The 25273-nt window shown below is 40.5% G+C and overlaps 1 protein-coding gene across 1 annotated transcript; it reads right to left on the bottom strand.

Moving 5' to 3' along the window:
* Window positions 1-62: 62 nt before the first annotated feature.
* On the bottom strand, window positions 63-24695 carry fasn (fatty acid synthase). Its single transcript, XM_081392937.1, has 42 exons — window positions 24500-24695; window positions 19378-19527; window positions 18953-19105; window positions 17857-18030; window positions 17370-17570; window positions 16602-16724; window positions 16049-16164; window positions 15422-15556; window positions 14828-15290; window positions 13936-14123; window positions 13358-13547; window positions 13083-13177; window positions 12844-12978; window positions 12537-12740; window positions 12138-12253; window positions 11874-12049; window positions 11592-11783; window positions 10983-11063; window positions 10652-10837; window positions 10348-10527; window positions 10062-10265; window positions 9263-9576; window positions 8793-9179; window positions 8431-8601; window positions 7858-7973; window positions 7554-7708; window positions 7134-7337; window positions 6884-7034; window positions 6621-6799; window positions 6076-6195; window positions 5870-5992; window positions 5550-5773; window positions 5261-5462; window positions 4423-4574; window positions 4244-4335; window positions 3741-4138; window positions 3470-3658; window positions 3014-3241; window positions 2354-2565; window positions 2168-2266; window positions 1762-2013; window positions 63-1661 (listed from the first exon to the last, which is right to left on the bottom strand). Exons 2-42 carry the CDS (start codon window positions 19502-19504, stop codon window positions 1524-1526), a joined length of 7545 nt encoding a protein of 2514 aa, XP_081249063.1. The 5' UTR covers window positions 19505-19527; window positions 24500-24695; the 3' UTR covers window positions 63-1523.
* Between the last annotated feature and the right edge of the window lie 578 nt (window positions 24696-25273).

Raw genomic sequence — 25273 nt, forward strand, 5'->3', positions numbered from 1 at the left:
AGTAACAACACAGCAAAATATTAAATATGGTTGATAAGAAAACAAACCAGTACACTCTGGATGTGTATGTTAGTAATAGCTTTTTATTTGTACTAGTACAATAAATACTGGGAAAATTACACCAAAAAAATTGAATAATAGAAAAATGAACTCTAGCACTTTCAGCTTTGCTCTGAACATTGAAAGAAATCACAGTTCGTCACTGACTTTTAGAACAATTAGTCTCAGAAATGTGTAGTGATTTGCTTTCTAAAAGAAGACTTTCCTCTGCCATGACAGAAAGAGAAAGTCAGTAAACATGTCACTGCCAAGAAAATACTCACACATCCCAAAATTCACTCCTACACCAAATAACACTTCATCCGGGCAAGATTTAGGATAAATCATATGATTTGCACTATGAACTGAGCTTGTGTTTAATGTGGACCGAGCCACACGAATTCGCTACAACTAACATCTGAAGTATTCAAGCAGTCAATTAATTACAGAGCATTTTGGGAGAAGGTATAGATCTGAGAGACACCTGAAATAAGGAATGTTGGTACTATCCTCAAAAGAGGATTAGAAACGTCAATACAAGATTAATACTCCAGTTACAGGTCTACAGTTAAGCAGCGAAGCAACATTTCAGTACGAGCCGAGATGATTCACTCTGGATTGCCAGGCATTTCACATCAGTGTCATAAAAACATTTTGCTTTTAGCTAGTGCAATAGTGAGACATTATTTTTTTTTTAAGTAACAAATGTTCCAAAATTAACCCCTAACTTCAACGTAAACATTAACAAGAAGTCAATTAACCAGCTCTCTTAATTGTTACTTTCATCCAGGAATGTTCTTTTCATACATATTTTCCCTTTTAAATAAACATCAATTACACAATTATTGCAGCACTATTTTAGATGTTCAGCAACAACAAGAGAACCAGCAAATATCATTCAGAAAAGAAAAACAATGCTACGGTAAACATAAGTCAAACAGGTACGCTATCAACTAGTACTGCTGAAGCATCAGTGACCACTCAAAATTGGTAAACAGCAATCTCAGCTATATGCGCAACTACATTCCTAACGGCTAGCTAATATGTGGATTTGAATGCAGCCTTGACTTGCAGTCCGCATCATTAGGTTGGATATGCAAAGATGTATGAACATGAATACGAAGGTTTGACAGAACCTTTAGCAGACTTGTACAGTGTCAGTGATGGCATGCTAGAAAATAGTGACGTTATATTTCACAGTAACGTATGATGATTTATAGAAGAAAACGAACAGCTGATTGATTCTTAACCGATTCTTAACAGTGCAACAGTTTTGTTTTGTGTGGAATATAAACTTTTAGTGAGATGTAAGCAACTAAGATATCAAGAGAAGGAGAAAGATGAGAAGGAAAAGGCTGCTGTGTGTGTGAGAGGTATGAAGAGATCACAGACATGCATGTTTTAATACGCCGAGACACAGTGTTTTGGTTTGACAGGTGAAAGCAACAGAGTAAGGGTGAAACAAAAGAAGTTTGCCGGAAGGTTCAGCCCTCTCTGGTGCTGACTCTGGGCTCAGCCAGTGAGCTGTGGATGATGCCTGAGATGGACTCCACACCCTCTCCCTCCAGGAAGGACCGGTGGTCTCCCTCGATCACATAAACGGACACTTTCCCGTCACACACCTGGAGACGTAACACAATCCAATTGTTAACACTGCAGGGATGCACAACGCTAAAGTCTTACTTTTTATTACAAAAGCTTTCAGTATCCCCATATATTTACCTCATTCAGCTTGTAGTCAGATCCTAAACCATCGCCGTACTCGCTGCTGGCCTTGGCTCTCAGCAGGGTGACATTGCCGTGATACTTGGAAGTTGGAACGTAGCGGTCGGCAGCCTTCAGTTTGTGGTAAAATGTAGCAGCAGCAAAATGGAGCATATCTCGGCTGACATTCTTATGGCTGGATGTGATCAGATCCACAGCCTTGTTCACACGAGCCTCCAGGTCTGACAGAGGTAACAATGTCTCCAACAGCTGTGTGAAGAACCATTAGATTTAGCACTGAATTAAAGCAACTGAACGATGATGAGTTAAGTGTTGTCTGATTTGTCAGTTTAGAAAGGAACATTTGAAATAAACCAAAAAATCTTTTGAAGAATAAACCACAAATTAACAGTTGTTAATGTACCTTGTTATACTCAATGCCGGTGAACTGTTGGATAAAAGCACATAGAGCTTCAGTCTCTGCCTCAGACTCTTTGCCAGGGGTCAGTTTGGCTCTGTAACTCTGTTAGCGAGAAAAAAAACGATTACCATGTGGCCTGGCACACCATTTGTTTTCTGTTTTGTGGTTTTCTGAGCTCTTTTATAGCACCTGTGTATATGCCGCCACGTAAGAGTGCGAGCCGTCAAACAGGAAGAGGTATTCCACGGGGCATTTGGCTGCCTGCAGCTGTGAGCACATCTCAAAAGCCACACATGCACCGAACGAGTAGCCAGCGATGCGATACGGCCCCTCTGGCTGCACCTGCCTCAAGCACTCCACGTAGTAAGCAGCAAGACCCTGGATACTGTCTAGAGGCGCGGCTACAAGTGGACAAAACACGAATAACAGAAAAAATATTACAGGACTGAATCTGAACAAAGGAAATAAAAAAAATAAAAAGTAATAGTAATAAGTAATATTACTAATTAGCTTTTGCCTTTTATCAGAAATATACCACAAAGTAATAATATCTTTGATATATGTATATATAGTGCGTGTTATACCAAAAGATGGTAGATAGTTTTGGTGTAAATGGCAATTTTATATTTGCTTTCAGTCTCCCCTAATAGTGTATATATATATATATATATATATATATATATATATATATATATATATATATATATATATATATATATATGTGTACCATCAAAGCATAACAAAGCACCCTAGACTCCAGCATTCAGACGTTTGGTAAATGTCTTAAGTGAGTAAACTGCCTTTCACCCGTGTAACAGTGAAAAGTGATCACTGAGCTTGTGTTTGTACCTTTAGTGCACTGCAGGCCATAGCACGGCACGCTAAGCTTTCCGGTGAGAGTGCGGAAGGCGGCAATGGAGCCCTCGATGGGGTGGACGAGGAACAAAGGCCTCTCGGCACTCTGGACCTCGTTCAGAGGGGCCACAGTGGGGCCATCAGGGTTCACCAGCATCCGGCTGAGATCTGACTCCAGCAGAGCTTGAGCACCAGAGCGCTTTGCAGGAGAAGCTCGGGACTCTGGGAGGAAAAGTTATAATATTGATGCATTTTGCTTCTCCAAATAATGCAACATTTCCTCCAAAACATGAAATGTCATCTCCTGAAGTCATTTTAAATCTTTTAACAACTTGCTTAATGCTTATTATAGATACTGTGGATAACAAATCATGTTATTCAGAAATGTAAGGGTATCAATATTGGTCGTGGCTGTACAACACTTCTCAAGATCACAAATCACATGCTCACCCTCTTTCCCTCCTGATTGGCTGGAAAGCTCCCGCAGCTTGTTAATGGTTAACTGTCTGATTTCCCTCATTGCCATGACGATGTCGTAGTCCCTCTCTAGCGTCTGCCTAACCTCAACACCCATCAGCGAATCGAGACCCAGATCAGCCAACGAGGCATCCGCATTCAAACTGTTCACGTCGCGCACACCTGAGCAGAATAGGTTACATTGAAAGCATTAGAAAAAAGTGCAACTTATCAAGCTTTGAACATTTCAGGTCTGTGCCTTTACCCAGAATATGAGCCACAGCCTCCACCAGGTCCCTCTGTCCGCTTCCTTCTCCTTTAGCAACCACTATTTTCTCTGCCAACACAAAGCTGGACATTACAGGCTTCTGCTGGCACAGAAACCTATCCAGCACGTCCAAACAGGAAGACATGCGCTGGGGCAACGTGCCACCAATCACTGCATCATTGCCACCCATAGTCTCCAAGACGACCCCCACATCTCCAATGGCGCCCCACTGTATGGCCAGGCCCGGCAGGTTGTCGTGCCGGCGCTGCTCACACACTCGCTCCATGGTTGAGTTGGCGAAGCCGTAGTTGCTCTGGCCAGCGTTACCACGGCCGCAGCTGACCGAGGAGAACACCACAAACTGCTGAAGCTGTGGGCACTTCTGCCTAGTCACGCTGTGGAAAAAGGAGACGTTTATTCAAATTCATCACAGCCACAAGTGAACGGATAAAGGAAGAAGATATTTAGTCTGCATCACACAGTGTCAAATCATTCCCTACTTGTCAAGATTGATGGTTCCATCATATTTGGGTCTATTGACATCAATGAACTGCTGTGGGGTCAGATTCTCCAGCATGCCATCTTGAAGGACCTACATTATGGAGAGGATTTCAGTTTTACAGTCGTCCTTACATTGGCTACAAAGGAAAGTCACCTGAAAGCAAAGATTGAACGCTACCATGGCAAGGTGGAAGATGCCACCAACTGGCCCCAAGCGGCAGGCCTCAGTGATGAGACGCTCCGTCCCTCCCAAGGTGCTGACATCACTAGTGGACACGAGGACCTGGATGCCCATGGCCTGCCACTCTCGAACACGTTTGGCTTGATAACCTGTCAAGACAGCAAACATGTTTTAGAGTGCTGCCCTGACCAACATCAATGTTATTTTAGCATTATTTTTTTTATTTTTTTTACTTTTTATTTAATTTGATTAGTATTTTTGTTATGTGCTTTTATTCTTTTTTTTTTAGCTTTAATTTATATTTATTTTAGTTTGAGTCATTTTAGTAACTTTGAGTCATTTTAACTTATTTAATTTTAGTTAAAGGCAAGTTTATCTAATATTTATATTTTATTAAATTTATATTATTTCAAAGCTATATTTCAATTCACAAACATGACTTTGAATAGTTCTAGTAGTTTTGTTATGTGCTTTTGTAATTTCTATTAGTTTTTGATTTTTTAAATATTTCCATTTAGCTTTATATTTCAATATACAGTATTTTAGTACTTCAACTTAATTTATTTCAGTTAGTTGCCAGAGCAAGAAGAGTTTGTTTGTTTGTAATCAAAATATTAAATTTCAATTTCAATTAATTTCAATTAATCAAAAATGACTTTTAATCGTCTTAGCAATTTTGTCATGCGTTTTTGTAATTTTTATTAGTTTTTGATATTTCTATTAGCGTTTTTTAAATATTTATTTCAGTATTAGTCATTTTAGGAAGTGTTAGTTAACAATAACAACACGGACCAACATCGACATGAAAACTGATCAAATATTAGGGCATATTTACCGTTGCGGATGCCAGACCGTGACGTCAGCACCAGTTTACGAGCACCTCTCTCAGTGAGCCAGTGGGCCAACTCCAACCCGAAACCACCCAGGCCTCCAGTGATGATGTACGAGAGAGAGGCAGGGCAGAAGGTCCGGCAGATAGCGGGGATAGAGAGAGGAGAAGCTGCAGGAACAGTGCTGCTCGTCTCCTCTGAACGTACCTGAGTGGTGAAAGGAGAGTATAAGAAATCTAACATCCAATATCTCATTTTCATGGCAGGTTCTTTAACATTAACCACCATCCTTACCTGCAGAAGGACTTTGCCGATGTGTTTGCCCTGAGCCATGTAGCGGAAGGCGTCCTCCACCTGATTCCTCTCGAAGACTGTGGTACGTAATGGCTGAACGACCCCACTAGTGATTCCCTTCTTCAACAGCTCGGATACCTCCTCCCATTCCCTGTTGCCTTCCTCGAACAAAGCGTCCAGCAGAATGCCGTGGAAGGCCACGTTCTTTAGGAACAGAGCCATACCTGTACCAGGAACATCATGGGCAATTACATTTAAAACATGGAATGCATTTCAAGTGTAAAAGTATGAGAATAATAAATCTAGGATCTGGGACGCACCTAGTGGTGTGTTGTTGGAAAGGTCATATTTGCCGATCTCCAGGAAACGGCCATGTCTGGCCAAACAACGCAAGCTGGCCTGCAGCTTCTCTTCAGCAAGGGAGTTTAGAACCAAATCAACTCCTGAAAACACACATATGACCACAGTTGTTAAATACTTCACTCCACAATAATATTAGATTCATTGCTGCTGTGTAGGTGTTCACCTTTGCCCTGCGTGTGGAGCAGTACATGCTGTTCAAACGAGGTGTCTCTGGAATTAGCAAAGGATTCTGCCGTAAGCTGAGGAAACCTTTCCTGCAGGTACTGCTTCTTCTCTCCAGAACCTGTGAATCAAAATTAGATCATTTTCATTGTTTTAGTCATAGTTCTTGGAAAATATCCTTTAAATTCAGTAAGTGGTTTGTGAGCGAAATAGACACAGACATATTCAAAGCGTGACATAGGAGAATCACAATGATTTCTGCCCTCCCAAAAAATAAAATAAAAAATAAATAAATACTGCTGCCTAATATATTCAGTTGCTGAAATTTCGGTGCATCACTAGTTTTAGTGCTTGTTACAGGATAGAGCATCTTTACAGCAGTTGTACAATTACATGTATGTGCATATATGAGATTCATTTCATATGTATAAGATGCATTTGGAGTTGCCACAAGCAAAGAGCTTCAGCTTACCAGAGTTCATTACAAATCACATCTATTTGATGCTCAGGGTTAAACTCTTCAGGAAGTAAAAGTGTGTTACTTACCCACAGTTGCAAAGACTCGACAGCGCATACTAAGTGCAATAGCAATAGCGGCCTGTCCCACCCCTCCAGAGCCTGAATGGATCAGCACACTCTCTCCAGGCCTCAGACGCCCTCGCACCACTAGGGAATAATAGGCGGTGGCATACACCACAGGAACGGAGGCAGCCTGCTCCAGCGTCCTGCACATAAACACAGCTTCACTTAGCATTGAGAGCTTTGGGAGAAAACTACCAATTCAGATTCAAAGGTGCTGAGGGTCTCACCAGCTGGATGGAACATCCCAAAGGAAGCGCTTGTCTGCATCCACACAGGTGGCCAGGCCTTTAGCTGGCAGCAAACCCATTACACGTCGCCCACTGGGGTCTCGCCCTGAAAACTCCATTCCCAGCATGCATTGCTGCAGCGCTATGTCTCCTACATGGACAAAATGAGAAGAGTCTCTTTCCAAAGTCTTTTTAGGGTAAGCTAGTGTGCAAAGATCTCACTTAGTCAAAGACAGGATTGGGTACAAACCAGGGATGGCATCTGGTGGCAGTTTGCCGGTGGCCAGCATGATGTCTCTGAAGTTGAGGGAGGAGTAGTAAACGCGGCAGAGCTGCACGTTGGGGTTGGAAGGGACAAAATGACGCAGCGGTGAAGCAATCCAGCGCAGCGATGAGAGGTCACCACGGGTCAGAACGTTCACGTACGCCTGCTCAATCAACTCCTCACTAAGATCTAAACAGAAACACAAACAGAGGATGATCACAATGTGCTCAAAAGACTCTATCCAATCAAAGTTACAATCTAAAGAGGTTCACTTTGCATATGATAAAATAAAATGAATTTATTCAATGTAATACACACAAACGTATTATAAAATAGCAATAAATCCTCTCCATTGTACACTGGACTGATATGTCACTGTAAGTCTTATTTGACTTCCTATTTCACCTTGTGTTAACAACTGGTGCCTGAAAACACCCCACAGCCCATCACGATACACATTCATGACCAGATCCTTCTTCAGTAATGCCTTCATCCCCTTTTCGGTAGGAACAAGCGAGGGGACTGCAGCGTCCTTACTTAAATTAGAAACAAATGCACACCTATTGGGGAGGAGAAAAAGACCATGTAAATTAATACTACATATACATCTATACTAAAAAACAGTCAATTGCATAATCTTAACAATAAAAAATATGATGATATAACAGTAGCATATGTTGAACACTAAGTGCACAGTAAATGGACGGACCGTATACGGTTGCCTCCAGGCTCCTGTCTGAGGCAGTTCACCATTCCCACCACTCCATTATGCCCCTTTGTGGCAATGAGCCAGACTGGGATATCAGATGACTCAGCTAAAGTGCTCTAAGGAGAAAGAGGGAGTCAGAAAGGGTTAGAGGCATGCATTTGGGTTTAGCATGTTGCTGGGTGTTTGGCAAGTGCTCTTAGTGGCTTTGGCAACACCACTAATTCATGAATGAAGTTGTGATGAAACAAAAGTAGCGACAGATCTTTTCTTCCACATTGTGACATACATCCCAGGGCAATGTGTGGGTACTGAACTCAAAAATCATTGCAAGCTTGCAGTCAATAATGAATAGGCAGGGTTTAACCAGACTAAACAATTAGAGAAGAATTATCACCAGAGGGAAGTCTTGTCATTTTCACCAAAAGACTGAATTATGACATTTTGATTAGACATCACGAGGTAGAAAGAAAAGACAAAAAAAGAAATGGCTGAATCATTCACAATTAGTCCCATAACAAGCATTTACAAAACAGATGGGGTGAGTTTATATTTCATGCAGACTATAACACTAACCTTCAGAGTCTCCACCCATTTATAGTCAGTAGGGTCCACAAAAATAAGGATGGGCTGTTTATGAGAGGACTGTTGGTGACGGCGACAAAGGAACAGAGCGGAGCCGTAGTAGGATTTTCTCAGCATGACCACATTTAAAGAGGCCTTATGGAAAAGCTTCTCCCATTCAGTCTGAAAAAAAAACACACAAAAAAAAACAGTTAAGAATCTGAGAACACTGCAATAAGCCAGGAAAAATTAAATAAATAACTTGCCATTGTTTCATTTGTTCTTTAAATGTTATTCTTTAAGTACAGCATTGTTACTTGAATATGTCACTTTCATTTATGTTGTCTGATCTGACCACTTTTTTAGGCACACACCTGAGTCAACAAACCCTCCTGGTTGCTTTGAGATGTGAGGAAAGCTACTGTCTCCCCTAGAGTGTCTCCTCTGAGTAGCGTGTGTAGCAAAACAAAACCGTCTTCTTTTGCAGCTGAAGTCAGGTTCTCGATAAGAGATGCAGGATTGGTTGTCGGTCCTACTGCACAGTTACACACAACCAGGTCAGCTCCATCCAGACCGCCTGTTGCTGGGCCCTGTAGAGGGTCCCACTGAGCAGATGAGATGCCCTGCTCCTCCAGGGAGCTCTGGTGAGCAGAAAGCTGGTCAGTGGAGACATCTGATGCGGTGTAGTCGAGACGCAACATCGGCTGGATATTGAGGAGACCAACAGCCCGAGAAAACACACGGCCATTGGCAGCTAAAGCCTGAAGGAGAAGCATAAATGTTGAGACCTTCAACCATCTGAATAATCTGCCCTTTATAATCCTAAATAAATGATTCACCATACCTCCAGGACTTTGAGTTTTCCAGGAGTGCTGTTCTCGAGGGCCGTGTCCAAGCAGTGGCGTAACGCCTGGGAGTCCAGCAGGCCGTTGAGCAGAGGGTCCTGCAGCAGACAGTCTCTCTCCTTCTCCACCGTCTGTTCCAGCTCAGAGCGCAGGTTCCCGTTCAGCTCCAGTCCGCACAGCACCGAGAGCAGCCGCAACAGACCTTTTTCCGCCTCTGCTCCAATCAGCTGGCCCTCGTTCGAATCTTCTAACCCAGGGATGGAGATCTTCACTCCCTGATTGGCCAGCTTCTTCTGGAGACGCTGTATTAGACCTGTGCATACAAAACGGAAATAGTAAGCGTATTGCCACTAAAAAAGATTTAATTTTCTTAATATTCCTTCTTTAAAAGAATAAAGACAATTATGATTGTAAAATATGGTTCTAGTTCTTTTCGTAAACACCATAGTGACTCGTGTCTGTGAGAGCAGTTTAATATTTGAATAAGCTTTTTCTTTTTTTTTTTTAAAGCAAGTGGATATACAACACTGATCAAAAGAAAGACATTTATAATCTTTCAAAACATTTTTTTTTTCAAATAAATGCTGATCTTTTGAACTTATATGATATCTAAAGGATCATGTGACACTAAAGACTAAAGAAATTTCTTCTGAAAATTAAGATAATTTTAATAACATTTCACAATTTTACTTAATTTTTTATCAAATAAATGCTGCCTTGGTGAGCATAAGAGACTTTTCAAAAATATATAAAAAAATCTTTGTTGCATTTCTCAATGAAGTGAAAAGCAGAACATGCCTTTGCAATGTCTCAGTTGGTCTCCAAGTTTCTCATTGGTTCTCAGGCAATCTGAGTCCACATTGGGAACAAAGACAAATTCCTCCAAAGTGGGCGGAGTCTGCTGCTGTTGGCGACGGGGTGCTACGGTAGCGTGAAGTCCACAGATCTGAACACCTCCAGCTGTTATGTTATCCAGACAACGATTAACATGAACGTCCACAGCTGAGGAGAAGACATATTGGTCAGATAAATTTCAAATTAGGTCAGGTTAAGTTAGACTTCTGCTAGTTGGTGTGTCTGATACCTTTCTGGTCATCTGCATACTCGTTCACCCTCTCCTCATGACGTTTGGGGTCCACACACACAGAGCGGATGCGAGTGGGCAGTCTCAAACTGCGACCAGGCAGCCCCACTACGATCATCTGCAACATGGTGTCTAAAAATGTCACCCAGTTACCCGTCCAGTGAAGTTTTCCACAGTCACCTGCGAGAAGAACCAAAATATAAAGAACTTAGGATTGGCCGAATCAGATTTTTTGATCTTCACAATGTTTTAGCCAATATTATCTCTAAAATTAAGTTTGAGGTAGATTTTTAAAGGGAATTACCTGCGTTGTTAGATTCCAGTATTCCCTGGAAGGTCTTGCCGTAGTCATATCCACGCAGACGCAGCTCTTTGTAGATGTCCCCGGCTTTCAAAAGCAGTTTGGGATCTTCCTTGTCTGCAGGCAGTGGTTTATTCAGCTCAGCATGGAAAGCATCAAGTCCAGTGTCTTCCAAGACACTCACTTTACCTGGAACCAGAAAGGGTATAAGAGCATGATCATGAGTCTGAAATACAATGTCTTGTCAACTCAAAACATCCTGTTTTACTCGAAAAGTCTGTTGTGAAAGTGGTCTCATCTTGACTACGATTTTGCATACAGTCTGGAAACTCACCACTGACAGCCAGATTTCCATTCTCCGAAACCTCAAAACAGTTAGTGGCGGGCATGAGTCGCACCTCCAGCTGGACAGACCCTGTGATGCAGTGCACACAAAAACAATCCGGTTACCTCTAAACCACATAGTCTGTTCTATATAGTCAAATTTACTTAAAAGTATATAAATAAGTTTGGGGTTGAAATAATTTGGAGAGAGACTTCTTTAAAAAATTAACTGTCAAACCCAATGGGAAGAGAAATGCTTTGATGACTACCGTGATTTAAAGTGTGGCAGCAGTGATTTTAAACAAATCTTTTGATCAATTCAATGATTCCTTTCTGTATTAATTTCTTTAAAAAAAAACTTAATCCGTGTACATTTATTTTTTGGAAAAAAAGGTGGAAAATATTTATTTTATAAATAAGTCACATTGTGAGCTATAATGGTGCAAAAGTGAGATAGAAGTTCGCAATTATAAAATTGCAATTACATTAAAGTCCTCATTGTAAGATAAAGTGACAACTGTGTGAAACATTTATCTTTTTATTTATTATTCTAAAGTGGAAACAGGCTTCAATATCAAAGATGTCCAGACTTACAGTACAAAGAAAACAAATCTTTTACCTGTCTTGGGTAGGATGGTAGCTCTATGGATGGTGACGTCTTCAAATGTAACAGGAGTGTGCTCCATGACTGTGCCTAGTGATCTCATTAGAGTCCTCCAGGCCAGAACCAGGTATCCTGTGGCTGGGTACAGCACCCGGCCATCAATACAATGACCAATCATGTAGTAATCAGGAGACTCTGGGTTCATGTCTGCACAAAAAAGAGCCAGGCATTCAAAAATAAACATGACACCACATCAAAAATGAGAAAACCAATGATTTCAACTTCACAACTACCCACCAATATTGTACACGGTGGCAGAGGTGGATCCCCCTGAGCCAGCAGGGAAGTCCTCCACCTTGGGCACGTCCCAGATCTGGGAGTGATCCCACTGAATGTGAGGGGAGATGAGGGGAGTCCCTGTCGGAACAGGGTATTCCACAGCTGGATACAAATTATTACTGTTCACGTTTATTCTGTAAGTACAAAAGAGTCACCATCAGTCATTTAACATTTGAAATGTCACATCAAAACAGTTTGGGAATGAAGAGCACAAAAACCAACCCATTCATGTGGATCTTGCCCACGTGAGAGAGGAAGAACTCCAGATTGTTGACATGACCTCTTTTCATTAGGGGGAGGATGGAGCAGGTTGGTTTTAGGCTCCGCTTCAGGATGGCCTGAAGGTGAAACAGTATGTTAATAATAGTGGAGCTACAAGGCATGTGAACTGGGTTCAGACACTGATAAATAATTCAAATAAAAAGTAATCAAATAATTTCCTATCCCTACATATGTCACATATTATCCTTATATTATAATCATTACGATCACAAGCTATAATCATAGCCTAACATGTTCATGTGTTTGCTTAACTACTGAATGCATGATGTTTACTAAACACATAAATGATATTATCTTATAGTTGTATATACCAAAACTCTAATTTAATTGAACTGTTACCTGCAGCAAAGCATGAGGGGCAATTTCTACTACCACAGCATTATCTGGCACATGGTTGAGTCCCTCCTGGAAGAGCACAGGGCTGACCAAGTTATTGACGTGGTACTCTGCAGAAGAGTAGAGTGCCAGTGGGCTCTCCCAGTCCGGCTGCGGGATGGACGTGCTGATCCAGCGTGCTGAGCGAGGCCTTGGGTTCTTTATTACCTACAAAAACACACACACAGGTATTCAGAGTTTATCTATGAGGTTTCGAGATGTTAATGGCCACCAGAGGGCACTGGGACACTGTAATGCTTCACCAACTCACCTTCTGCAGTGCAGTCAGGAGGGCTGGAGCGATAGAGGCCATATAGTATGAGTGGAAAGCCACACCGGCACTGCGCACCTCTTTGGCAAACACACCGCTCTCTTTCAGCTGGGCAACAAACTTGCTGACAGAGTCCTGCATAACCAAACACTTACTGTTAGGTACTAGAATGCATACGGTCATTCTATAAACACTCTATAAATTTTATATATATTTATTATTTTCTTGAGTGCATGTACCTGAGGGCCTGAGATGGTGACAGTGTCCTCAGCATTGTGACAAGCAGGAACGACACCCTGTGGACATTGAGCTTTGCATTCTTCCCACGTTAGGCCTAAAGGGGGGAAATGATGGGAGGGTTGGTAAAAGATACCATTGGTAATACATATAGCATATATCCTATAGCATACATTGCTGAACAAAAGACTAGGCAAATCCCCCATGGAGGGACACTTTGGGCTTTGAGTCTAGTTAATGAAGCAAATCTTGTGGATGAATCTGCTGTCACACTAACCCACTGCAGCCATGCCCCCCGGGGGCAGGTTGGCCTCTTTAATACAGCGTCCTCTCCAGTAAGCGGCTAGAACGGCCTCGCTGTGGCTCAGGGAGCCATCGGCGTAACCACATGCTAGCTCTCCCACAGAATGGCCCACGATCCCATCAGGCTGTAGACCCATTTTCCGCAACATGTCAATCTGGGCGACCTGGAAAATTGACAGGAATGCATTCAGGTTGGAGAAAGATGGTCAGCCCTAAAATTGTGAGTGCACAATTAGCATGTGTAGTAGGTTTGATGTCAAAAATGACCTTTTGTCTCGTAAAAATTGTGTGTCTCGTAAATAAGTGACTAGTTTAAATATGCAAGTGTGCTAGTAGATGATAGATGAACTATCTCTTTACAAGACAGTCTTGCAGATGGAGTGACTGTTGAAATCATGACTGATTGTGCCACTGTATTGCAATATTTGGCAGCTGGTATCAGTTGCAAAGTTTACAGGGGTCATTGTGTCATTGAGAAATTCTGCTGATGTCAGTCCTGTTCCTTTAACTCTGGCACTGTACATGGTGTCTCTAGAGCTGGAGGGGACTGACCTGGATGGCTGCAAGACCAACGAATGCATGAACAGTGTCTTCAAACGTGCTCTCATCAGCATCCATGAGCAAGCGAGACACACAGAGCCCAGTTTCCTTCAGAGCCACATCCGAACGCTGGATTGACTCCCGGAATTCAGGCAGCTGCATCAGGCTACGGCCCATTCCGGCCCACTGTGTGCCCATTCCTGGCAGGAGATGGAGATGCAGATACAAAGAAAGACATAACCCAGAATTAAAAATTCAGCCAATGTGATCATGTGTAGAGGCTTTCCACTATGGTGACTGACTCCCTCTGAATAATAAGCTTAAAAGGGATTTATACAGTACCTGTCAAAAGTTTGGAAACATTATTATTATGTTTTTGAAAGAAGTTTTTTTATGCTCACCAAGGCTGTATTTATTTAAATCAAAAATACAGTATAAAAGCAATATTGCAAAATATTATTACAGATTAAAAGGACTGTTTTCTTTTTGAATATATTTAAAAAATGTAATGTATTCCTGTGACGCAAAGCTGAATTTTCATCATCATAACTCCTATCTTCAGTGTCACATGATCCTTCAGAAATCATTCTAATATCGGATCAAGAAACATCTATTGTTATCATCAATGTTGAAATCAGTTGTGCAGCTGTTTAGGAGCTATTTTGTTTAGGACTGACAGTATCTAATAGCACCAGCTTTCTTGTTTTTAATCAAATCATTACATTAAAAATGTTTGCAGTCTGCTTTCAATAAATGCTATTTCTGGACAGGAGAGGACGTTTTCTAAAAGTTACTGGATGCGTTTTATAGTACATCAAGCTCTTTAGAGCAAAAGATCTTACTGAAAATTCTCCCCTTTTTCTCCCATTAAAACATTTACCATCATCAATATAAGACTCCTCACCTGAGCAAATGAACCAGAGGGCTCTTGGTGTGGGCTGGACCTGTTGAACCTCTTTAAGCTCTCCCTGTGCTCCTATCAGTGCATAGCCTCTGTAGGGCATGCTTGCCGTTGGAACACCAGACACATCATTCATTAGAGACAGGTAGTTTGGGTTTTCCTTATACTGTTGGGCGTTGTTGAGGAGGGAATTGACCGCCTCCTCGGTGCGACCACAGGCCTGCAGGAGTCTGGGGATTGAAGGTTGTGTAGCTTGAGCCAGTGATTTTGAACCATGTGGACGCAGGATCACATGGACATTTGAGCCTCCAAACCCAAATGAGTTGATGCCCACGATGCCCCCACGAACAGGTATGGGCTCCGACACAACACGCAGCCGGCCATCCTTCAGAGCAGGAATGTCAGGGTTTGGATCATGGAAATGGATGTTGGGAGCCCAGACGCCATGTTCCAGAGACAAAACCACCTGAATACATGCAATATGAGAGTTACTTGATTTACTTCACATTTGGGATGTGGGATTCAGCTTCCAGGTTTTTTAAGGAAAAGCTGATATGCATCTAATCAGGGAGACTCTTTGAAAGACAGTTTATCTACCTTGGCAAGAGCTGCCAATCCAGAAGCAGGCTCTGGGTGTCCCATGTTGGATTTGGTTGAGCCAATCAGAAGCGGATCCCTCGGTGACTGACAGAATACACTCACAATGCCATTCACTTCCTGAGGATCCCCAACCTGTGAAAGACAAGAATTATTTTTATCATCCACTAAACAACAAGATGAAATGACTATTGGTCCATGACGGGATTTACATACAGAGGCAGAAGAAAATTAATGTCACAGTGCCAATAACAATAGCTAGGACACTAAAGAGAACTTTCTACCGACTACCCAGGGTTCCAGATCACCTGTGTGAATATGCCATAATCCTTCTGCAGGAGACATAAGGACTACAGATGTGGCAAGAGCAATTAACTGTAATGTCCGTAACAAAAGATGCCTAAGACAATGCTACAGGGAGACAGGAAGGACAGCTGATCGTTCTTGCAGTGCCAAACCACGTCTAACCATATGCCTTTTTTTTTTGTATATAAATTTGAACTTACTCACTGAATCATATTTACCAATTCCTTTTCCAATAATCAAGCCACTCCTATTTTTAATTTCGGTGCAAATCTCCTCAAAACATTAATGTGTGTTTTGTGTGTAATTTCACTTTTGACTGACCTTAGTACCAGTACCGTGGGCCTCGACGTACTCCACCTGCTCAGGTAATATGTTGGCCTCCTCATAAAGGGAACGGACCAGGCGCTGCTGCATTTCACCTGATGGGAATGTCACACCTGGGGAAAGAGAAAACACACCATATTCCAGAATATAAGCAGATGCAAGTATCAGTCACGATGACATATGCCTTCTGAAACGCACATGTGAGCTATGGCACAGACTCTTATGTCCTCCATTTACTGTAGCAGCACATGACACACAACAGGATATAGAGGGGACTGATATCAGTTTCTACAAGATGTATGCCAGAGATTTCAAACAGCTTCAGCTCTCACGCTCAGCAGAGTGTCATGTTTAAAAACACTGGGGTGTAAAGTGTGGCAAGAGGCACTAGGGGAAAAGCCAGCATCTAGGACACTTATAGTGCCAGCATTGACAGTAATGCCAGGCTTCAGTGAGCCTAAGGCAAGCAAGTATTAACCAAGCTGATTTCACTCATGCTCTGGGAATTTGAGGCAAATTTGACATCTGTGGGAAGGAAGGATGGGTTTACCTTGCTCTTTGTAGCCATCTGTGTTATTGCCAGCATTGAGAACTGTGGCGTAGATTCTCTTAGCCATTGACTTCTTGGTCAAGAGTACTGCGACAGCAGCCTCTGAGCGACAATAGCCATTTCCTAGAGGGTGAAATAAAATTAGAATTATTATTATAAAGCCTCCATTCATTAACAATAGTGCAAATCAGAAATGTAGTCACAAAGGCGCTCCGTTCAGAATAGCATACCATAACACAAACTATTTATGCAGTGTGTAGTAAGTGTACTTTGTGCAATATGCAAATTTTCAATGGAATACTACTTTTACCAAAATGTGAAGTATTCAACAAAACACACTGCACTGAGTACTATATGCCAAAATGCAATGCACTCGATTTGACTTGACCTCCCATATGACAAATGAACAAGAAAAAATATCAGCTGCTACTTTTAACATCTCTTTTTTATATGTATTTTATTAGACTACAAGAGTAGAGACCTATTTACACAAAACTGTATTAAAAACAATAACTAGACAGCATTTGCCAAATAAAACATGCAATCAGATTAGTTAATTTGACGACAATATAGCATACTACTGCTTAAAACCTTTATTTTTGCATAATGCATGCTGCTTCACACACTATATTTAGTATGTAGTATTCAGTATGCAACACCAAACACTTAGAAGGCTTAGAGTGAAGTTATGCAATGATTGATAAACCAGATTCCTTTTATACATTTCTGAGAAAACTGTAGACGTTACAGAGATGCACGCAATCTCACCTGAGGCATCAAATGACTTGCAGGATCCTTCAGGACTGAGCATGCCCAGTTTCATGAACTGCACTGAGGTGTTGGGCTTGAGCAGCAGGTTAACTCCACCCACAAGGGCTGCATCACATTGGCCATGGCGAATAGCATTGAAACCATTTTCCAGAGCCAACAGACTAGAGGAACATGCGGTGTCAATGGCTGTGCTGGGACCTGAATGTGCGTTGTACATCAAACACAACAGTTAATGGTTGATCATATAAAGGATTCTCGCACAAAGTGATTTAAGGAATCCATCTCAACTGGTTGCCTCATTTTAATATGACTGTGTGAATCAAGTTATACCAGTGAAAGACATGACTGTGTAATGAGTCACTTATTCAAATCACCTCACACGACACATCACACCATACAAAAAGAATGACGATACAGTCATTCAAAACAAAGATTCGGACAACCCAATTCTGTCCTACAAGGTGACCTAGTAATGTTTGCATACCATTGAAGTCAAAAAAGTAAGACAAGCGGTTGGCAAACATGGCTCGCTGGCATCCCGTCATGCTGTATCCCAGCAGCTCCTCTGGGTCTTTACTGAAGGCCTCTCCTGCCTCTGAGCCACTCACTCCAATGTAGACGCCAGTCTTGCTGCCACGCATGGATACTGGGTTTATGCCTAAAAGGAAGAATCAACTTGTTCTATATGCGCAGCAAATCATCCAGTAAAAATATTGGATTTCAAAAACTTGACTTGTCATCACTTGTTTAGCACTAAGAAATAAATGTTCCTTCTATTTAAATACTTTAAATTAATACTCTTACTAATATATATATATAAAAACAATATATATATACACACACACACACACCATATATACTAATAATCATAAAATAAACATACGTTATGTTCAAAAGTTCGGGGGACTTTTTTTTAATGTTTTTCAAAGAAGTCTCTTATTATCATCAAGGATGCATTTGTTGTAACAAACGGTAAAAACAGTAATAATGTGAAATATAACTTTTATATCTGAATATATTTTAAAACGTAATTTATTCCTGTGTTGGCAAAGCTGAATTTTCAGCATCATTACTCCAGTCTCAGGATACTACAGAAATCATTCTAATATGCTGATTTGGTGCTCAAGCAATTATTTTCTAATTTATTATCAAAATTATTATCAAAATTTTGCAAATATTTTTGCGGGAACCGTGGTACATTTTTTTTTAGGATTTTATGATGAATAGCATGAACAGCATTTATTTAAAGTAGAAATCTTTCTATTTCATAATAATCATTATAAACATCTTTACTGTCATTACCACTTCAGTGCATCCTTTCACTTCTTTCAAAGTAAAAAACAATTATCGACCACAAACTTCTGATAAAACATCATATGGGTAGCTAAAGCATAATATATACATTAAGTTTTTTTAATCAGCATCATAATACTAAAATAAATTAATTAGCAAAGTGCTACAAAATAAGATTTACTTTTATCCTTAAAATGCAAGCTATACACTTTGCAATGTCGTGTCATGACCCACCACAAAATACCTCATATTAACACCCATTATAAAAGAGAGCAGCTGATACTAACCTCCATCGACGATGGCCTCGTACGATATCTCTAGCAAAAGCCTCAACTGTGGGTCCATGGTGTGGGCCTGTTTGGGATGCACACCAAAGAAGGCTGCATCAAATCTGTCGATTTCTTTTAGTTTTCCATTTCTTCTGGGAAGGCCATAAAGACCTAGAATAAAAAAAAAAAAAAAAAAGGAATCAAAAGTGCTCTCAACTCATCGCGCTAAGCTTGCTTGTGCTTTAGCACATGAATGAGAGTATTAGCTTGGTGCCAACAGAGAGAAGAGAGACAGGCCTTTCATAACACCCAAAGCCAGACGGACAAGGAAAAGCACAGAACAGCAGCCAGGTAGGCAAGGCGACCATCGGGATGGCCTTTGGAAAAGCAAACCGTTTCTAAAAGCTATCAAAAATGATTTGAACTGAATATTGTTAGCATACCTGGTTTCCACCGCCTGTCGTCTTCTGTGACCATGTCCACTCCATTGAAAAGGTTCTGCCAAAATTCTTCCAAATTGTTAGACTCAGGAAGGCGACCTGAAATTCCAGCTACAACGATATCCTCCATTTCTGACTAGATTTTCTTTGATTCTGACAAAGAAAAAGAAAGAAGGGGTTAGTCAATGAACAGAAAAAAGGTGGAATTCTGTCAGCTTGATCTACATTGGCATTATCAAGAACTGTGTGAATGTGAATGTGTCATTCATTTTAAATCAGCGGTCTGTGTGTTGGGGTCACCAAGTTGGTGCAAAATTGGGTATAGGCGGGGAGTGTGCTTGGGGGGGCGTGGCCTGAAAAGCTGGATACTTTTGTTCCCTGTTTCAGGGTCACAGCACTCAAAGAAACAGCATGGATGGGATTCCTGTTCATTCAATGCAATCAAGAAGCGGTGACAAACACAGTGTCCCTCTGTTCCACTTTCCTCAAACCACAAAGGAGGGTTCATTTTAATTTGGAGGACCACAGAAGCGGCATTAAATATGCCAACAGAGAAATCAACTCATCTAATTGTACAGTATGCCATCTGATATATTTTACTATCTTTATAAAGCAAACACAACAATAATTTCTTTTTTAGAAAATCAACTTGAACAAGTTCATTTCATCTATACAGCAACAGAAGAACTCTAGAAATATTATGCAGATATATAGTCGTAATGTATTTTTCTGATGATGTGAAAAATAAGATAGCATGAAACAGCTAGTTTATAACAAGCTTCCACAGCATGTGTCCATATTAGTATAATATATATATATATATATATATATATATATATATATATATATATATATATATATATATATATATATATATATATATATATATATATTAGTATATAGTGCCCAATAAGTAGGTCAGATCATTTTGCAGAAATTATACATCATAACTTAATACACTTATTTACGATTGTCCAAATAAAAGACAATCATAGGAGAAGCCTTTCCTAACACTTGTGAGCATCTTTTTGTTGTTTATTTCCACACTGGAGAAATTTTAAACAAATTCTGGTTCTCGTTGATTCGTGAACAAAAATATATGATTCACTCATGAAACAGACATCGCTACTTTCCTAGAGCAGGATTTTCAGAGAATAATGACTTTAATTTCAGGCCGTTTCTCACAAAAAGCTATCGTATAAATTTTAGTGCATGTCATATTGTCTACTTTTAGAATCATTTTATAATTATTTATAATATTTTATGATTAAACTGTAGTAAGTGACATCAAGGCCCTTTAAAATTAAGCCATATATTTTGGTGTATATGAAAATCACATCACTTGTTATTTAGGAAAGTGATATTCATTAGAAAAAGAATATTTTACAATTATATAAACAGAATTAGCAAATGTGGACAGGTAAGTCTGAGAGGAGGAATTAGTGCTCTTTGTTGCCATAGTGACAACCGGAAGGAGTCTTTGCCGGGCAGGTGGTCACATGCAACAGCTTGTCTGTAAACGTGCATGTGTGTGAGTCATTTAAAGCCAATTTAATGCAATAGTACAAAATATACATGTTAAAAAAACAACGAACTGAACAAAGCTATAGATAAAACAGCAAAACAAAACAGCTAGGCTATATTGATTTTGGTGTCAACCAAACTACACTAAACTGGTTAGGTGTTTTCCAGTAGTACTATGAACATGTTACTATTTTGATTGTTTAACATTTAACCACAATACAACAACATTATGCATGGCAGAACGCAGACTGAGAAAATAAACAGATTTCTGAACTGTAATCTACCTGACCCAGATCCGAAGCAGCCGTTGAGTTGTGATGTAGCTGACCACTTGCCTAACTACAGCTCCGATTAACAACCTCCCATGGTGCTTGTGTGTCATCAGCTGATGACAGTATTACAGTCTTACAGTCCTTAAAGGGATAGTTCACCCAAAAATGAAAATTCTGTCATTAATTATTCAACGTCATGTCGTTACAAACCCGTAAGACTTTTTTTTAATCTTCAGAACAAAAACAAAGATCTTTTTGTTGAAATCTGAGAGATTTCGGGCCCTCCACTGGCAACTACCACTTTGACACTTCAAAGAGTTCATAAAGAGATCGTAAAACTAATCCATATGAATTGAGCGGTTTAGTCCAAATTCTCTGAAGAAACTCAATCGCTTTATATGATAAACAGATTTAATTTGGGCTTTTATTCACATATAAACATTGATCAGCGAATATAAACAGAAGCTCAACCGAACCTACTTGACGGGCAAGAACAAACCTCATTGGTTCTTGCTGAAGCTCAAACGTGCTGCGTAACACGAGAATGAACCTCATTGGTTCTTGCTGAAGCTCAAACGTGCTGCGTAACACGAGAATGAACCTCATTGGTTCTTGCTGAAGCTCAAACGTGCTGGGTAACACGAGAATGAACCTCATTGGTTCTTGCTAAAGATCAAACGTGCTGGGTAACACGAGAATGAACCTCATTGGTTCTTGCTGAAGCTCAAACGTGCTGGGTAACACGAGAATGAACCTCATTGGTTCTTGCTGAAGCTCAAACGTGCTGCGCAACATGAGAATGAACCTCATTGGTTCTTGCTGAAGCTCAAACACGCAGCGTAACACGAGAATGAACCTCTATGGTTCTTGCTGAAGCTCAAACGTGCTGGGTAACACGAGAATGAACCTCATTGGTTCTTGCTGAAGCTCAAACGTGCTGGGTAACACGAGAATGAACCTCATTGGTTCTTGCTGAAGCTCAAACGTGCTGGGTAACACGAGAATGAACCTCATTGGTTCTTGCTGAAGCTCAAACGTGCTGGGTAACACGAGAATGAACCTCATTGGTTCTTGCTGAAGCTCAAACGTGCTGGGTAACACGAGAATGAACCTCATTGGTTCTTGCTGAAGCTCAAACATGCTGGGTAACACGAGAATGAACCTCATTGGTTCTTGCTGAAGCTCAAACGTGCTGGGTAACACGAGAATGAACCTCATTGGTTCTTGCTGAAGCTCAAACGTGCTGGGTAACACGAGAATGAACCTCATTGGTTCTTGCTGAAGCTCAAACGTGCTGGGTAACACGAGAATGAACCTCATTGGTTCTTGCTGAAGCTCAAACGTGCTGCGTAACACGAGAATGAACCTCATTGGTTCTTGCTGAAGCTCAAACGTGCTGGGTAACACGAGAATGAACCTCATTGGTTCTTGCTAAAGATCAAACGTGCTGGGTAACACGAGAATGAACCTCATTGGTTCTTGCTGAAGCTCAAACGTGCTGGGTAACACGAGAATGAACCTCATTGGTTCTTGCTGAAGCTCAAACGTGCTGCGCAACATGAGAATGAACCTCATTGGTTCTTGCTGGAGCTCAAACGTGCTGGGTAACACGAGAATGAACCTCATTGGTTCTTGCTGAAGCTCAAACACGCAGCGTAACACGAGAATGAACCTCTATGGTTCTTGCTGAAGCTCAAACGTGCTGGGTAACACGAGAATGAACCTCATTGGTTCTTGCTGAAGCTCAAACGTGCTGGGTAACACGAGAATGAACCTCATTGGTTCTTGCTGAAGCTCAAACGTGCTGGGTAACACGAGAATGAACCTCATTGGTTCTTGCTGAAGCTCAAACGTGCTGGGTAACACGAGAATGAACCTCATTGGTTCTTGCTGAAGCTCAAACGTGCTGGGTAACACGAGAATGAACCTCATTGGTTCTTGCTGAAGCTCAAACATGCTGGGTAACACGAGAATGAACCTCATTGGTTCTTGCTGAAGCTCAAACGTGCTGCGTAACACGAGAATGAACCTCATTGGTTCTTGCTGAAGCTCAAACGTGCTGCGTAACACGAGAATGAACCTCATTGGTTCTTCTGTTACCCACAACAACTAATGTGTGAGATGATTGTTTAAATGTTAATAAAAGCCTAAATTCAATAGGCTTTATATTTACTAAATTCCTAATATATATGAAAATTATAACTTGAAAATATTTTTCTATACAAAAGGGGGGCCTGGCAGAAAAAGTTTGGGAACCACTGGCTTGGACCGAGTAATATACGAATATAAAACATAAATAAATGCAATTAACTTGCTTAAATTCTCTAAAAAAATCTTGATAAACTGATATCATCTGATAATCTACTGGGTTTTACTAAATGTGATAATTAGATGTTAAATTTCACGTTATTTTCACACATGGTAGGCAACTGAACATGAGGGTTAATTTAAAAAACGGATGTCTAGGCTGCATGTTCATTCCTGACAATTCCTGCGATAAAAACTAGAATATATAGATCCAAGCATCTCCAAATCTTACCGTCCTCACTGACAAACACTGGTTACATGCCAAACCTTGTCAAGGAGGTTTCAAAGAGTGATAAATTCCGCACTAGCTCTACACTGATACTTTTCCACATCTCAGCATATTACATTACTGTGGGGTCTAATAGCTCTTTTTTGTTTATAAATAGAAAGATTCATTGCATAATGCTGTTTCTATTAGGCAAAGATGAATCGTGGTGTCATCCTATGCCATGCTGCCTCCAGCTAAAAGCTTACTCACTTTAAGTCAAGAGTGTGCTGGTCATAGATATTCACACATGTGTAATATCCTTAGATTGAAATCAGTAATTGGAAGTTCGACACATCTACACGAATCGATTCTTTCGAACAGGTTGTGTGTTGTTCTTACTTCAATGAACAAGTCGAAAAAAGCGAATCTGCACTTACTTTACGTCATGACGTAATTACGTCATGCACTGCATTAAAAACTCAAATTAATTTACATATCTTGAAGAAAAAAAAAAGGTTTGCGTGTTTTAAAATAATGCTATATGCATAAAACATTTCCAGTTAATCCGTAACATTTCCTGCTTGTCGGTTATTAAAATACATTTCATCCTCTATTCACTCTTAATGATTCGGTGATTCAGCTGTTTCGCGATTCACTGAAAAGATCCGACACAAAAGAACCAATCATTTGGTTTCTTTTGAGATATTAATTTTTTTTCATGGTGTAACAGAAAAGTCTTGAATGTCTGAAATCTGCACATCTTGTTAAACTACAGATCTAGATATGACACGATTGATAATAAATGCTCGCTTACCTGGATGTGTGTACAGATTACCGCTGTTTCCCGCAGATCCTTTGGGATAGAGTCGACTTCTATACTCCTCTTAATTGTTGTCGGCTCCCAGCACAGAATGGAGAGATTCGTGATTCCCCCTTTGGCCAAGCCCTAAAAATTACTCTCGCTCTTCTGAGTCCCTGTGTCTGTTTCATTTAAATGTCTGACATCCTCGATGGCCACGCCACATGGGCTGACAGTTTGGCTCTGAGGTGCAGTCCAATGAGAGAGGAGGCTGGGCTGCAGACGCAGCCAGTGATGGGCTGATTTCAGAGAAAAAACGCGTCTGAAAAGCCTGGGTTACTAAAGTTCATCACGGCATGATCACATGCACTGCAGCACAAATTTCTGCTTTACGGGATCGAGTAAGTTCAAGTTCAAGGCGACACGGTGTGACGATTTGCAAACAATCTGAAATCGGGTAAATTTAGCATGCAACACTGGATTGGTATTGAAACACAGCATGGATGTTGGTCTGTCCTAGTTGTTCATTACTTAGTATGGATTACTTATTTTAACATTAGAAATGGCATTGAGTAGCCTATTAACATTATTGGATTCAGTTATAGAAAGAGGTAATGTACGTAGCTAAATATTTTGTGATTTGGGAGCAACATCATCTAAAATGTTTTATACAGTGTGTGAATGGATTTCAAAGATGTATGAGAGAAATCTTTTAGAAATATATATATATATATATATATATATATATATATATATATATATATATATATATATATATATATATATATA

This window comes from Scardinius erythrophthalmus (assembly GCF_964197995.2).
Source record: "Scardinius erythrophthalmus genome assembly, chromosome: 18".
NCBI classification, from domain to species: domain Eukaryota; kingdom Metazoa; phylum Chordata; class Actinopteri; order Cypriniformes; family Leuciscidae; genus Scardinius; species Scardinius erythrophthalmus.

What these genes read in the sequence shown, in the direction of transcription:
- fasn (XM_081392937.1), bottom strand. Translation starts at nt 19,504, where the DNA reads ATGGAGGATATCGTTGTAGCTGGAATTTCAGGTCGCCTTCCTGAGTCT. An exon ending in GGCAAGATCCACATGAATGG is followed by an intron (nt 12,050 to 12,137) that starts GTTGGTTTTTGT and finishes TTGTACTTACAG; the next exon opens with AATAAACGTGAACAGTAATA. An exon ending in GCATCTTCCACCTTGCCATG is followed by an intron (nt 4,336 to 4,422) that starts GTAGCGTTCAAT and finishes TCCATAATGTAG; the next exon opens with GTCCTTCAAGATGGCATGCT.